Source organism: Acanthochromis polyacanthus, chromosome 10, assembly GCF_021347895.1.
Source record: "Acanthochromis polyacanthus isolate Apoly-LR-REF ecotype Palm Island chromosome 10, KAUST_Apoly_ChrSc, whole genome shotgun sequence".
NCBI lineage: Eukaryota > Metazoa > Chordata > Actinopteri > Pomacentridae > Acanthochromis > Acanthochromis polyacanthus.
This window is the reverse complement of record NC_067122.1, coordinates 17,329,596-17,346,949: the sequence shown is the minus strand read 5'-3', so window position 1 is coordinate 17,346,949 and position 17,354 is coordinate 17,329,596. Positions and strand designations below refer to the sequence as shown.

Below are 17,354 nucleotides of genomic sequence, written 5' to 3'. Positions count from 1 at the left end.
CCAATGTTGTGCCACCGCCAACGACAGCACAGTCTCATCAGTTATTCATCAAAAAGTAATGAGGAGTGATCGCGTTGGGGAGGTGAACATGCTCCACTGGCTCTTAAGCAAATTATCAAAAGAAACTATATGTTTTTCCACTATGTTTGCACTCACTCAGAGCTATTCTTCTATGTGATCTCAATGTCAAAAGGCTAGTTTAATTATTTACATAAGGGGTGAGGGACTGAAATTGTTTCAGGTGAGTTCACATTAATGCACAGTGGCTCTTTACAAGTGACAAGAGGAAGAGGGGGAGGATAAATGGAGAGAAGAAGATGGAAAATGGTAGAAATATAAGGACAGGAGAGGAAGAAGAGCCGCAAAGCGGAGATTAAAGAAAGAGAGAGAGCAGGCTTTGAGAGGGCAAACGGAGGAAGGGGTAAAAAGGACACGAGCGTTAGCGTGACTACCAATGATCTTTTTGACCGAAACGGATACAGGCAGCGTGCGAGAAGAAAACGCTCAGCAATAATGCAACACAACACAAAAAGGGAATAAAAAAAGTGAGAGTTTTAATGGAGTGAGAAAAGTGTGTGCAAAATATGAATTCTCTGAACGGCTTTGAGCGTGACCTGGATTCCTCTCCTCCTCGTTTGCATCATACTGTATTGGTGCCGAAGATATGATCAAACAGTGTGAATCAGCTTTCAGTGTGTCAGCACACACAGCAGCGATGCAGCCCCGTTCTCCCGGGTGTCTCTTCTGGGAATTATCTTTTTTCAGTCTTGGAAAAGATGCACTGACTTGATGATGTGTAGGATACTTCTGTCTTGGGAGGCCTCTATCCTTTCTAAAATATTTGCTGTAGGGTTTTTGTGTTTAATGTCACTTGGAATAAGGTTCAGCGTTCTTAAGAATATTGAGCAAATGCTGTGAATCTTGAGCATTTGAAATGATTTTTGTTGAGCTCACACACATCACTGTTATTCACTCAGTGCTTGGATATTAATAGTCAGCTGAGAGGAGACACTCAGTGAGGCTGTTTGGTGAAGAGTATTTCCCTAAAAACACCCTGAATAGAATAGACACTGATACAGTGACAAGTGAAACAAAATTTCCAGAGCGACATCATGCTCATATGTTACCTTTTATCTGCACACATTTGACATTTGATCACTTGATCTGAACATTTCAGTATTCAATCAAGATATTTCATTCGTTTTCTGATTTATTTATTTTTTGTAAAGTTTAACAGTAAAACCTAAGACAGCTACCAATTTTATATTGTAAAAGTTTTTCACCCGCCTCTTCAAACAGACATCTGAAAGGATGCACTGAAACCGTTGCATATTTCCATTTAATTCCCAAGGAGCCCTCCTCTTTCAGACTTGCATAATACCTCCTCAAAGGCCTATGCCCTTGCGACTGGGAACTTTGTCAGTGTAGTGAAGTTCCTGCCTTTAACATCCCCCCTCCTCTAAATTCAGCTCGCAACTTGACAGTCGAACAGCTTTTCTGTCTCTCCGCCCTAATTTATCCAACTCCCTATATTTATCCTCACTCAGATCATGGTTCAGTTACCCCTCATAGGACAGAAATTGTGTTGTCACAGGGCGCCTTCACCGGCAGCTTTATAAAGAGATAAACTCCCTAATAAGGCGTAGGATGTCTGGCTCATGGTAGGGAAGCTTCGTCCAGACGCAGCTAATGTAAAGTAAGCATTATCTGAGGAAGCAGTCAAAGTAGCAGCCAGCGTTTCCAAACCCCTAGGATTTCTGTTTAAAGTTGTATGAAAAAATGAAAGAATCACATCAGACAGAAGCCTGGTGGGTTTAAATGCTCAGACATGTATGTCTACTGATTAAACAATGAGCCATAAGTTATTAGCCGGGACCTGTCGAGGTGTGTGTACGCTAAAGCTGATCCCACTGCATTTGGAATATGAATCAGCTGTGTGTGATGGCTGTAATGCTGCCTAATCCTTTGTTTCAGGTCTCATCTCGCCTCTCTTTACCTTTTCTGCTGGAGTGTCAGGGAGATCGAAGAGTCTCCTGGTGTTTTTTGTCTTTGCTGTGTTTCTAAAGCCATTTGCTCCCCTTTCAGCTGAAGATGGAAACATCAATGCAGTTGGATCATGGCTTATAATTAAATTAATTTCTTGCCTTTATGCAGTCAGTGCTAAATGTGTATGCTTTTAACAGATGCCAATAGCGTGTTATGTAATCCATATATTTCTCTTTTTTTATGTCGGTGTTTATCCATCCTTCTGTCAAGTCCAGTCTTTACATTTATTACATTTTGGCGCCAACATTTTGTGGGACGGCCGTGGTTCAAGGTTGGTAGAGTGGATTGTCCTCATGACCTCGAGCAAAACACCGAACCCTTATTTGCACCCGATGGCGGGCGAGCGCCCTGCATAGCAGCTCTGCCACCTTCAATGTGTGAATATGTGTGAATGGGTGAATAAGCAACACATTGTAAAGTGTTTTGTAGAACCAAGCCAAGGTTAAAAGGCACTAAAAGCACACAGTATTTACCATTTAGTCAGAGGGCACATGATATATCAACAATCAAACACCTCACTACAGCAGCTCTTCGAGGCTTTACTGAGACGTTGTGTTCATGCTTGTGTTTATCACATTTTCTATATTTACTGTCTTTGTTTTCCATTTTATCATGCTAACATTAATTTTCCAGTGTTGTGGTGAAAGTCTAGTCACTGTCATTTATGCACCTGGATTTTAACTGAATTTTACCTAACAAGCACACTGCTTCGTTAAATAATTGCCCATACCATGTTATCCGAAGACGGAAAACTTTTAGGGGTGTAAACAAGCTTCCATAATTATGCGACTCAAAAGTTACTCTCCAGCCATGAAAATTGTTCCCAACTACAAAGCTACATGTACATAAATTAACAATCAGATAATAAATGATAAACTAAGCGCTCATGGTTGATTTTACTTTCACAAGCGCACCTAAAACAGCTGCATTTTCAGTAGAGAAATAAGACGTTGGCATTGTGAATTTACCTCACAAGTTTGAATAATAAGGTTAAGACTCTGCAGTATTATTTATTGTGTGAATTTATCTTGTGATTTAAATGTTACAGTTGAGACTCTATACAATGGCGCACAGTGAGATCCGATAAACCCGAAAACACAGATGAGCAAGCATAATGGCAGTAGTGGAAGAACCTCCTTTATACACTAAGAGGACGACAGCAGAACCAGGTTCAGGGTGACTAGCCATCTGCCATCTGGTATGAAGGTGTAAAGGAGAGAGAAAAATATAGCAGAGACAAACAGACAACTAAAACAGACGACATAAACAGTGGACAGATTGGTGGGACCATTAGCAATGCATGGATAACAGTTCCCGTGTCCTTGTGAGATAAAATCGGGTTCAGTTGGTTCGAAAGTGACACAAGCTGCTCCTTCACAACACTGCTGACTCATTCATTACAAATGAAAAAAGACATCCAGGAGGACAGGATGATTTTTGACAATATTGTTGATATTTTCATGTTCACCGTCTTATTTTTAGCATTTTCTCATGCTGACATGAGTCATTCCGGATTGGACATATTCAGTTTTCCCCCGAGATGAAAGTCACAGGATTACTAAAGTTATTAGAATTCCAAATTTCAGTGTTGTTCATCTAATATTTATAGATCTATATCAGTGACAACCAACACATCAGCTTACTGTTGGCACTAACGCCAAGGAGGATTACTAAAGTCATTAGGGCAGCTCATCCGGGAGCTTGAATGTCCGTACAACAATCCATGATAATCCTGCCAATATTTGTTGAGATTTAGCTGTCTGGATCAAACCTTTGAAAGAAAAGACCAAAGGAGCAACTAGCATCACTGAAAAGTAGACTTAAACAGAGTTAAGTTGCCTCCTCAACAGAACTGTGTAGGTGCATCTACAAACACACACTGTGAGTGCACACTTAAATTTGATGATTCATGTCATCATCGTTAACAATATGAGTAATAATTTAATTAATAGTGATAGATGTTATTTGTCATATAACTCCTTTGAAAAGGGAAAGAAGGAGAATTTTAGCAGATATTAAGTGTACCCTGAATTAAAGAAAGTAAATCTGGTTAGCACATAAAAAGCTCAAAGCACTTTGTCGGCTTATAAAGACAGTCTTCAAATTCATTGCCAGTGAAGCGTGTCCAATTATCACCTCTTTTTGACACATAATCCGTGATATACGTCTCACAGTTGCATTTTCTTTTTACTCTAGTGCGTACATAAAGCCATTCTCCCTTATATTAGAGCCAGGTGCCACTCGGGTGTCATAAATCTCTGGGAAGTATCCCAGAATCTCTGAGATAAAGCTGTCAGACTGAATCCTTGCATCTGTTTTCAGGGCATCATGTCTGAGGGAATGAAGCAAACGGGCGACAGTGAGAGAGAAATTAAAGTGGTCAGTGAGAAGCAGCTGGAATCAAGGCCAGTTTAAGAGAGACGGAATAGAAGAAAGAGGAAAGGAGTGAAGAGAAATGGGAGGCAACAGAGGCTGATGGGAGTAGAATGAGCACAGAATTGATTCAAGATGTAAGAGGTTTGGTGTCAGTAAGAGGTTAACAGCTGCTCTGAACCTGGACCAGACCTCACTGGAACAGGAGCCATGTCAGCTGGAGTAGTTCACTTTTGGAGCCATACATTGTTCTGTCTTAGCTTGTTCTGCTGCTTTTACCTCAGATATCCTCATTTTCAGTCCAGCTGCTTAGTTAAATGCAGTATTTCACTGTAAATTGGGATAAACAGTCTTACTAATATAAATGTAAATCACTTGATAGGAAGCAGTTAGTGAATGATTGCCTTCACGATCCTGTACAGATCATATAATTTATTCATGCTAATTGCTAAAATGCTAAAATCAATTTTAAATTCAATGATGACAGCGACACAAGTATAAGACAATCCTCCTTTTTCCAACAGCCTTTGTAGAGTAAGATTCTCTAAAGATTCAACACATTGCAGAATAATCCTGGTTAAAAGGTCAACAGAGATACTAACATAGTGTTCAGACTCTTGTACTCTTGTTCAAGTAAAACATGGCATACTGTTAGCTCAGTTAGTACAGAATGTGCTGTATGTCTCACATTAATGTAGCCTATGTGTAAGTCAGACACTCACACTTTGTAGACTTTCTTACTCCTAATTACGGCTCCTCATGAGTCATGCCACTAATTATTTCTGTAGAAGCTGGTGTTATACTGGTACTTTCTCAACAAAAAACTGACTTGTGCAGTCAGAGATGTCTAGTCCCTGAATACAGTATCGCAAAAAAATTGTCAAAAGTAATTTATGGTCTAATATTTGGGCCAATATGGTAATTATGTTTCCTCTGCCTTGACAGTTTTTGTTACTTTTAGTTAGATTTTGCTTAAAACAAAACAGAATTTTGTCCAGACAAACACTATACAGTGGGATCGTGTCATCATGACGCAGAAACTCAGTCGAGTGACTCGCTTTTAAGGAAAGATGTGTTCAGCATTTGGTCTGATATAAAAAAATGAAAATGCAAAAAATGTCACATTCAGTTTTGTTGTCTGTTATCTCAGATAGCAAAGCTCTGTATTTGGAACCAAGAGAGGGCAGAGCACAACTGAAAAGATGTCACATCTTGCTTTTATATATATATGTGTGTATATATATATATATATATATATATATATATATACACACAGTGGGTTCGGAAAGTATTCAGACCCCTTGAAATGTTTCACTCTGTGTCATTGCAGCCATTTGCCAAAATCAAAAAAGTACATTTTATTTCTCATTAATGTACACTCAACACTCCATCTTGATAGAAAAAAACAGAAATATAGAAATTTTTTTGCAAATTTATTAAAAAAGAAACACTAAAATATCACATGGTCAGAAGTATTCAGGCCCTTTGCAGCGACATTCATATTTAACTCACATGCTGTCCATTTCTTCTGATCCTCCTCGAGATGGTTCTGCTTCTTTACTGGAGTCCAGCTGTGTTTAATTAAACTGATTGGACTTGATTAGGAGAGGCACACACCTGTCTATATAAGACCTTACAGCTCACAGTGCATGTCAGAGCAAATGAGAATCATGAGGTGGAAGGAACTGCCCAAAGAGCTCAGAGACAGAATTGTGGCAAGGCACAGATCTGGCCAAGGTTACAAAAGAATTTCTGCAGCACTCAAGGTTCCTAAGAGCACAGTGGCTTCCATAATCCTCAAATGGAAGAAGTTTGGGACGACCACAACTCTTCCTAGACCTGGCCGTCCAGCCTAACTGAGCAATGGTGGTGAGAAGAGCCTTGGTGAGAGAGGTAAAGAAGAACGCAAAGATCACTGTGGCTGAACTCCAGAGATGCAGTTGGGAGATAGGAGAAAGTTCCACAAAGTCAACTATCACTGCAGCCCTCCATCAGTCGGGGCTTTACGGCAGAGTGGCCCGACACATGAAAGGCCGCATAGAGTTTGCCAAAAAACACATGAAGGACTCCCAGACTATGAGAAATGAGATTCTCTGGTCTGATGAGACCAAGATTGAACTTTTTGGTGTTAATTCTGAGCGGTATTTGTGGAGAAAACCAGGCACTGCTCATCACCTGCCCAATACAATCCCTACAGTGAAACATGGTGGTGGGAGCATCATGTTGTGGGGGTGTTTTTCAGCTGCAGGGACAGGACGACTGGTTGCAATTGAAGGAAGGATGAATGCGGCCAAGTACAGAGATATCCTGGAGGAAAACCTCTTCCAGAGTGCTCAGGACCTCAGACTGGGCCGAAGGTTCACCTTTCAACAGGACAATGACCCTAAGCGCACAGCTAAAATAACAAAGGAGTGGCTTCAGAACTCAGAACTCTGTGACCGTTCTTGACTGGCCCAGCCAGAGCCCTGACCTAAACCCAATTGAGCATCTCTGGAGAGACCTCACAATGGCTGTCCACCAACGTTCACCATCCAACTTGACAGAACTGGAGAGGATCTGCAAGGAAGAATGGCAGAGGATCCCCAAATCCAGGTGTGAAAAACTTGTTGCGTCATTTCCAAGAAGACTCATGGCTGTACTAGCTGAAGAGGGTGCTTCTACTCAATACTGAGCACAGGGTCTGAATACTTCTGACCATGTGATATTTCAGTTTTTCTTTTTTAATACATTTGCAAAAATTTCCACATTTCTGTTTTTTTCTGTCAAGATGGGGTGCTGAGTGTACATTAATGTAATAAAATGAAATAAAATGAACCTTTTTGATTTTGGCAAATTGCTGCAATGACATAGAGAGTGAAAAATTTCAATGGGTCTGAATACTTTCCGTACCCACTGTATATATATATATATATATATATATATATATATATATATATATATATATATATATATGTATACACACACACATTTCAAAACTTTGAGTCTTTATGATGCATTCACCAATAAACACTCCAAAATAAGAGTGTTTTTGGTCTACGATTAAATGTATGTCTATAAGATGTCTTTTTACACCTTGTACATCAATTTCTACACCTGCCCCAGTTAGTAAGTGGTGAACTTTTGTACTAAGATTAAAAGTGAAGTTGTCGTCTCAGTGTGAACAATGCTTGTTAACATGGCAGGAGTTTGTAAGGATTTGCAGTTCAAGAAAATAACTCAGGATTTGTTATGGTAGGGTGGGCGGGTAATTTAGCAGCATTTGCCAGCATTTGTGATACTATTATGGTGATGCAGCTCTGAGAGTTTTTTCTTTGTGACAAATGCACATAGCATTTTCAGGAATGAATGAGCGTCGCACCATCATTAAGACTCACACCCACAGCTCATTTCTCTGGAGTCAACAGATTTTCTCAGAATCACAGCATAGTGAGAAATTACTACATTGAATAACAATATCCGGTTAATTTAGAAAGCAAAGACTCATTCTGAGCATAGCTCACCTCTGCATGATTGACAGCATCTGAATGACTGACACTCTGCTCAGCCACACACATCAGTCACGTAATTATTTGCTGAAACAGCACAGAGCAGATGGTTAAAGGTGACTGTCAAGTCACTTGAAGCTAGAAAAAATACCTGTATGCCATAGCTATTCATTTTATTTTATTTTATTTTAGCCTGTAAGTAATGCAGTGCTCATTTCTACAGTATAAAAATATGGCTGAATAAATTTAACCTTGGCATTTTGCCTCAGCTGAACTAATGATATATGGGAGCATGTGTGCTCAGGGGATCCCAGAACCTGAAGTAGATGATGTGGTGAAGCAAATGTGAATTTGTCGCAATGTTTTTGATGTTATGTTCTGCTGTCTGACTGATATATTTAGGCTACATTTAGATCTTAATGGTGTAGATGGATTTTACAAATGCAGAGTTCCATCTCTTGGTGCTTAATTTACTTCACACATAACACAAAATTACTGAAAATTTCACTTCAAGTTGCAAAGTTTAGCTCCATGCAAAAAAAAAAGAAAGAAAAAAACAAAAATGCATCAACTCTAATTGGGACGTGAAACACTCTGTCCCTTTTTTTGTTCTTTGATGGCCAAAGACTTGTGGCATGTGAGGAAAGGAGGCAAATGAGGCAGAATCCAGAACATTTAGTAATAGTGTGAGACGATGTCTTTCAGCACAACAGGTAGGGGTTGTTTTTTTCTTTTATCATACTCTACATTTCTCGACGCCATAGGTAATAAAATCTTTTCCTCTTGGATGCAATGATTGCTGGATGTCCTGACATGTCTGCAGAAGATTGCCAGCGATGGATCAGGCATACAGATTAGGTTCTTTCCCAAGTGTTTTGTAATAGAGGGCTTACAATGTGAAGACGATGAGAGCTTTTTGGTCAGAAAGAGAATTGTCTGAACAGTTAAAAAGGGAATTATGTGCTATTAATTGTACCAAGTTGTGAAATTGTTCAGTTGCTAATTACATCTGCAGTAAAGTTACTGCTGATACCAACATGGGCTTGAGATCTTTTTTATAATAGAGAGAAAGTGCTGAATAAGATGGGTTGAAATATCGGCTGCATTATCGTAAGGTGAATGCCAACCAAGTTAGAATAGATGAACACAATACATAGGATTGTTTTAGTTGTAACCTCATTCATTATGATCTCAGAAGTGATGCCAGTTTGTATGCTTAATGTGTTCATCATACTTATTAAGTAAGATCCCTTTATTGCACTTTCTGGCGGCAATGTTTTCACTAATTTTAAGAACCGGTCTTTATAGCAGAAGCAGCTGGTAGGTCTTTGACACTGAAAGCGTTTCCTTTTTTGTTGTGGTTATGCTTCACACACTCCAGAAATAGATCTATACTTTTACGTGCAGTCGGCAACGTGATATCAGTGCACCTGCAGAGGAGTCTAATGAATAGGGAGATGTGCAGTAGGCGACAGTGTTTGTGTAGCAGGAAGTGGATAATAGTGTCAGGAGCAGGTAGATGATTTGAGTGAGGTAAAAGAGAAGGATGATGGTGGGGGGCGAGCAGAGGAGAAGATTGTTTCCGTAACTCGAAGCTGCCAAGTAGCCCGGCTGTGATTCACAGTGATCCTGGACGGCTGCATTTATCCTGCTTAATTACTAACCCGCAGTCATAAGATGGCTCTTTGCAGAATGAATTGTGTGTTGTGTCTGTGTGTGTGTTTGTGAGGACTATTTGAGTTTAGATCTTCGGAGCTCTTCAGCGTTTTTTTTTAGAAGGTGAGTTTCTGACACATCTTCAAAGTGCTATTTAAAGATTATGGCTTGAGTTGAGGGTTCAGGTTCGGTTCAGGCCGGGGTGAGGACTTCAACTGTGGTGATCAAGGTTAGAGTGAGGGGCTTGGGAATGCGTTATGGCAATGAGTGTCCTCGCAGAGATAGGAATGCTAAATGTGTGTTTGTGTGAACATGAGTGAGTGAGCGAATATGAATAATGAGGCTTAAGTGGACTGTCATGTTGTAATGAGCTTTGTGGAGTGATGAGTGGAACTTGGTTGTTAGTGTAAGTAGTTTCATAGTCTCCAGCATGTCAAGAAGTAACAACCCTGTAAAACTTAAGCACAGGGAATTAATCAAAAAGCGATGACTCACTGGGCATGAAAGTCAAAACCAGTGCCAAGCTATGGCCTGTATGAGAATGCACTTTGCTGCAGTATTTCCAGTGATATATGCATCGTTTTATTAACAGTGTAGAAACAAAATCCACATGTGATATTTAAATACACGAAGCCCAATGAATTCTGTTAAGATTTAACAGATGATGAAACAATGGTTAATATTAAGCATGATCTGAAGTTCCTGCAGTTCCAAAATAAGTAGACTTTCTTTTATCATCAAAAATAAATTTTGCATTACCTGTCAGTGTTGGGCAGATATGACTATTTGAAGAGTTTCAGTGTCAAACGGCGTGCACAGGCAAGCGTCTTTGCACCGATGTCACTTTATTGCCATAACTCTGCTGTGAGCTTTGATTTAAATGTCATCTTTGCATCACTTTTAGATTTCCGCGCTCAGTCAGAACAGTGAAGGATGTCTCCTCACAGCGCTTTCTCTGGTGTGCTTCTGTATAATGGTTGCCAGCTGAGGAGTGCTCATGCTACAGTCGGCACACTGCAGAAAACACTCACCCGCCGCTTTTCTTTTTTTTTATGACAACAAACACAAGGAAGCAGTTAAACCGTAAAAAAATCCTTGTGGCCTTTAAGAACATCCTTCATGGTAGGCCTCTGTTTGAAGTGCTAGTGAAAGTTCTCGCCTCTTGTGTGCTTTTTTTTCCGGATAGCTCTACAGTTGCCGGTTTGAGTGAAAGCTTCCCACAGTGACTGCGCCGGGATGTTTTATTTCAGAGTATCCTAGAGTGCATCTATAATTTCTCTGATGGTCTGAATTGGCTGCCAGAGACAAAAGAGTCATGCTTACAGTGCTACAGTATGAGTACAGCTTGGATGGGACATTGGGGCTGTTTACATTTGTACACCAGCGCTCAGCAAACCAGTGTGGATTGTTCGTTGAAATATTAATTAAAGCACAACACTTGAAGCAGAGATAACAGTGATAAGGTTTCTCTTGTGCAATGTGCATTGATTTAGTGTTTGCGGACCTTTAAAATAAATTTTGTAGTGAAACAGTAAACACAGCTAACTCAGAGGTAAACCATCAGTCCCAGGATGAAACCTAAGTGTGGTCAAATTAGCGAGATGGCACACATTGCAGTTCAGGTTTTCTGGTCTGTTCACTGGCTCAGCAGTGAAGTTGGACCAATATGAAAACGAAAAAAATAATAATTTGAATCCCTGCTGTAAATGTAAAAAAAAAACTTTTGCTGTTATTTTAAGTGCCTTTTGCAACTGGCAGACCTTGTAGTAAGGGTTTATTGTTGCAATTCAGCAAACACCCTTAGTGTTACAGCAACACCCCCCCACCCACACATATTTGAAGTTTGGCTGTTTATTTAGTGTTAGCCTGAAATGGTAAGCGGGTGATGAGTTGCCTTGGCAACTTTGGTCCTAAAATAATCACAGAATCTATTAAATTGGCATGGTGTAAGCATATTCTATCAGTGAATTAATGACTGTCTACACAGGCTCTTTCTGAGTTCCTTTTTAATGAAGCTCTGAGAATTCAAACAATACTCAGCCTATTTTTCACTCGGAGTGAAATAAACATGTTTTGTAAATAAGCGTAACTCTGTGAATGCCATGCAGAATTTTCTTGGCACATAATGGGTTTTCCTGAATAATAACACATTCATGTTACATACAAGAACTAGCGGTGGCTTGAACCCAGCACCGTCATACAAATTTTTATGAGCTATGATAGGCTTTCCCTCCAGCAAGGAACAGAACATTTTTGACAAATGAATAATGAAATTCAGCCAACATTCAACAATGTGTTGTCCTATTCTCTCTACCTGCAATGCTCACTAACTGGGGGCCCAAGCAGTTTACCAACTGTATGCATATGTGAACGTTTTTTTCCCCACACGGATCAGTGTGCTTTGCAGCTTAATGATTTATGGTCTTTCCAGTGACACAATTAATGAGTTGGAAATCACTTATCTCTGTTTTTTTTTTCCAAACCCAGGTGCAGATGTTGCTAGAGGCATCTCCACCTCGTGTGCAGAATGCATAATGAAATGGAAAAATAAATGCCGTGCTCTGCATGTGATGATATGAATCATCTTTGCTGTCAAATCCAAAAGGCTGACGAAGCTCCTCACAGATAGAGGAAGGGAGGAAAAACATGTGTGGCAGATGTATTGTTTCCACTAAGACAAAACAAAGTGTAAAATACAGTTATTGTAATTAAATGTGTTTTGACAAATTTGCAAATTTGTACGTGAGTGTGCATACACTTGGGTTTGAAAGGGAGCCTTTGAGGGGTTTTAATTTAACTGTGCACATGTTAATGCTTCTCTCTTTAGGTGAACACAGCCATGCATGAAGCTAAGCTGGTGGAAGAGTGTGATGAGCTGGTGGAGATCATCCGCCAGAGAAAGCAGGTCATCGCTGTGAAGATCAAAGAGTCCAAGGTAAAGTATTCCCAGGATGCCTTTAAACTCTTTTTTCAGTCTCCTTTAAGCACTGTCTAGAATATTTAATGAAATTAAGAAGACGGATGCTTCAGTGAATTAAAATTACAGATTTTTGGCCATTGAGGGACTGAAGAACTCTCAAATAAAAGTTAATAGAAAATGAGTAGCAGCTAGTCTTAAAAACTAGTTGCCTGTTTGCACATCCAGAAGACATGGAGCAACATTATCTTCTTGTGTAGTAATGTTTATAGTCACCGGATGAATGTTAGTCAGATAGTCAGATTTTGTCTTAAACCCCTGAGTAAATGATCTACTAGATACCAGCTACTTGCCAACTTTGTCAGTCTGCTGAGGAAGTTAGCTTTAGGTTTTTCAGTATTTCTGTTCTCTGAAAAAATCTCATTTTTTGCCAGAAATGGTGTTGATAAAAGCAATGAAGGAGAAACCGGCAGAGCATCAACTCTAAAATCAAAACAACAAGCTGAAAATGGCTAAACAGCTCCATAGATCCTCTGTGTTTTCGTCAATTACAAACAGTCAATGTGATGTCAGACATAAGCATTTTGTTCTACGATTCTATTAAAAAATGTTATTAACGCAGCTTCTAACAGAAAGGAAATTGTTGAATTCCTGGTCAATTTTGGGATTCATTTTGCACCAGCTTGTATTTCAACCACTCACATTGTCATTTGAAACAGCCAAAATGCCCAAATTGCACAGTCCTGCAGGGTTTTTCCACAACAGAATAAGTATGAGAGCAGTCGTGGACAGAATATATTTGCAGGGCTACTTAGTTAGTGGTGCACTTGTTTACCCAAACACACATCACATGGAGGCTTTAGGAGAGATGGAAAACATAACAAAAATGAGGGAAAAGAGGGAGAAAGAGCAGCAACAGCCTCTCCTGCGTGCAGACTGCCAATCTGAATGTGTGTGGAAAGAATCTGAGATGGTTGGAAAAGACTGTTCGGAGCCTCCTGTTTCTGTTTCAAAGAGAGTTCGGGAGGACTTACTGTACAGACAGCTGTGTGTGTGGAAGTGTGTACACGTGATGATGTGTGTATATGGGCGGTTGTCCCCTCTTGAACACCGAGAGCATCAAGGTCCTCCCAGAGGTGAAGTTTTAAGTGCTTGTGTGGAGCGAAAGAGCTTTGTCGAAACATGAAAGATTTCCAAACTCTGAGCACGAGGGCCGAAGTAGGTGCGTGTGCCGGTGTGTTTGCGAGACAGAGAAAGTGTGTCAGTGTGTGTCCTCAGTGATTGGAGACAAAGAGCAAGGCTTGTTCTCCTGAGAGTCTGGCTCTGTAAAAGGCCGTCTAGCTGCAGTGAAATAAAGGAGTAAAAAGAAAGTGCCAGAGGACCACTTGAGAGGTCAAGAAAGAGGAATGAAATGCAGCTTGTGGAAGTCAGATAAATACAGATGTGCTAAAACTGAGGTTTGAGTGACAGAATAGAGAGATAGATTGTTAGGGATGTTTCATGCAGCCAGGTTGTCAGGAAAAGTCATTTTGTACATTTGAACAAAGTCGTGATGTGCTCTCCTGCTGAAGAGAGGAAAGTGTTCAGAAGTGACTCTGCAACAGAATAACAGGATTATACAGACTGAATGTTGGAGAGCAGAGCTGTGAAAGACGCTCCCATTCTCCCTCCCTCTCTCTCTGCTTTTACCTCCTCTTAACGAGCTGCGTATCTGGAGAAGAGGACTCAGCAGTCACGCTTAATCTGTCCCTGCCCAAACAAAACACACATTATTCCCACAGCCTGATGCGTGTTTGTGTGTTATCATATGACTGCCTGTTTTCCACGTCTCTGATGGCTGCCGTTCATTCTCATTCGGAAAACATCTTCAACTTCTTTAGAGGATTCAGGATTAAAAACTCAAATGACTTTTTTACCTTGGTTTTACAAACTTACGGCTACGTTATTTTTCACAGGAAAAACTACTGAATTAGATGTTTGTTTGAATGCTGAAATCAACCTGTCTTTTACATTTACCTAACAAATGTCTCTTGTAATGATGCGATTTATACGTTGCACCTGATATACTCTGACTGACTTAAGGTGTAATTAAAGACAGATGGTTAGGCATACAAAGCATTTGACTTTGGGCATTTCAGACTTGTAATTTGGTTAATTTAATCCAGGATGAGGGAGAAAGAAACAAATCTGCAAAACAATAAATCTTACAGTCAAACAGTAACTCACTGGTTGCGCTGATGCAGATGAATTCAGTGCTGGAGGAGTCATGTCCAGACTGTGGTGACTGACGGCAGGTAATTTTCCATCTTAATCCTTTATGCTTCCTGTATATGTATACAGTATTTACCTGGTCTCACAAAGAAAGACTGCAAATCCATTGCACAGAGACAGGAAGTTGCCTGTGAAGAAATATTCTGGGAATATTACTATGGAATTGTTTTATTTTTGTTCTCTAAAGATACAAAGACAACAGACTGCAGTTTGAAGTGCTTTTGACTGACTGATCTGGGTAAAATCCCTGAACTCACATGCTCAGATGCTTCCATGCTTGCAAATAATTTATAGGTAACAGTTCATACAAAGGCAGCTAGATTTATTAGTAGCCTAGCTTAGCTTTTCAGTTTAAGTCAAATCTACATATCGACTCTTGCTTAATATTGGGATATGTCTTTGTTCCATTTGCTTTCAGATCAAAAAACAAACCATTCAAGACTAAACTTTGATCCTGACCAAGAGTAAAAATTTTGTTTCAGTTCACTTCTCGTACACAACATTGTTCCTACAAACTGCACACATGGACGAGAGTTCTTTTTACCTGAATCAAAATAAGTTAGATGTGAGAACCGTTAACCAGCTATCTCTACCCGCCTCATCCCCACTTTCACCCCAACAGTGTTCCCTCAGCGTGGTTCTGTCTAAGGTTTTTTTCCACCCCCTCCCTATTCTAGGGTTTTTTCGTTCCTTCCCACCGTCGCTCATAGGTTATCCCAAGGCAACTTTTCATTGTGAATTTTTCTGTTCTCTTTGTTCTTCATAAGGTCTGTACTACGCTGAGCACTGTAAGATGACATACATTGTGAATATGCTCTATATAAACACAATTGAACTGAACTGAATAGAACCATCTCCATGACATTTCCCTAACCTTCACCAACTAGAACTTTGGATATATTTTTTTTTGACACAACCGAGTTGTCCTCACAGGTTCCTTCAGTAAATTTTTCCTGCCCAATTCTAGAGCCAAACCAGTTAAACCAGCTATGAAGATTGCTGGTTAGATAGGACAGCAAAAGTATGAGTAGCAAGTGTCCACATAAACTGAAGAAACTTATTTTCATTTATTCACCCATTGGTCCACTGCTAGATGTTAGCGAGCAAATTATGAAGAGAGTGTGTTTTACGGACACAAAAAGGAGGAATGGAGACAAATGAGTGAAAATGTTCAGAGAGAACAAACGAGTATATCTGAGTGTAAGTGATTATTTTGCGCAGCCACGTGGAACAGCACACACAAGCAAATCTGAGCACGCAAGAGATTTTAGTTTGCTCAACATAAATAATAGTTACTTCCTACATAATGTAATTTGTTTGCTTCCAAATTATTGTTTTGTGCTCACATCCGCCTTTGTGTACGAGGTGTGTGAGGTAATGTGGTCAGAGAAGACAGATTTCAGCCTCAGTTCATAAACCTGTTGAGCTCCAAGGAGGGCCACAGAACAAATTATAATACTGATTGGCTGGCTCTACAATATTTAAGCTATGATTAAACACTGTTTCATTTCAGCTTTAGATGAGGCAGACTTCACACAAGGTGGGATTCTCTCTCTCTCTCACACACACACACACACACACACACACACACACACACACACACACACACACACACACACACACACACACACACACACACACACACACACACACAGACCGTGCCATATTGTCCATTATTCTGAGGGAGAGGAGTAATCATCTCTAAAATTGCTGTTTGCGGCATATGTTGCCAAATAATAGCCTATCCATTAAACACATCTCGCCTCTCCTCTCTTTGCCGTCAACAACCTGCTCAAATGTCGTTTATAGCAACAACAGATTATGGTGGACTTAGTGGAAGAGCGGCTGAGACGTCAATTGAAAACTCCATTAAGTCTCCCGCTTAGAGAGGCTTCTAAGCGACGCAGCTTTTCCACCAGTAGAAAGCGAGTGGACATTAGATACTGTTTTGATTCTTTGAGAGCTTTTCATGGCAAGCTCTCAACCAACTGCCACCCAGTGTTTTTTTTTCTTATTCTATGCATATTTCAAGCCCTGCGAGCCAAAAATGTGCTGCTGAAAATACAAATGAGTAATCCTCCAAGTACACAGATAATTTGAAATGTGTGTACAGACTCTAATCATTATCTGCTACTGAAATGATGGTGTTTTCAAACACTGAAGTGACCTAACTTTACGTTTGCTTTTTAAATTTTGCAGGCTTCATTTGATTGTTGTTGCAGAAACGCGCTCCACACTAAAGCTGGTATTTTTTCCTACAGCTTACCTTTTGTTGACTGTCTCAGGGCTCACAAGCAGCCTGCGTTATGTTCTGTGATGAGTTTCACCAAACTAAATTCATTCCCAGAATCAGGATATGAGCCGCAGTGAAGATAAATAGATTAGTTTCGAATTAGCACTGAATGGCTTCCTTATGCTCACTCGGAAATGATATTACAGCACACCCACTGACAGATTACAGTGAAAAGGGACTGCACTGCAAAAACGTGGTTGTCCTTATGTTTGAACCCTGACCTGGCGGACCGTCCTTGCTTTTGAGTCGCATTATTATTTGCGATGAAGATGAAGCTAATTAATATGAGCATTTGTAGTCCTAAATCATCTGT

At 40.0% G+C, this 17,354-nt stretch overlaps 1 protein-coding gene across 5 annotated transcripts in view; it reads left to right on the top strand.

The window, feature by feature from the left end:
• mid2 (midline 2) overlaps positions 1-17,354 on the top strand; it is a 154,037-nt gene that overhangs the window by 104,944 nt on the left and 31,739 nt on the right. For all 5 annotated transcript variants that reach the window (XM_022188985.2, XM_051954265.1, XM_022188973.2 and 2 more), the window contains one exon: positions 12,388-12,495. In XM_022188985.2, coding sequence (XP_022044677.1) covers positions 12,388-12,495 — 108 coding nt within the window. The remainder of the gene's footprint in view (positions 1-12,387; positions 12,496-17,354) is intronic.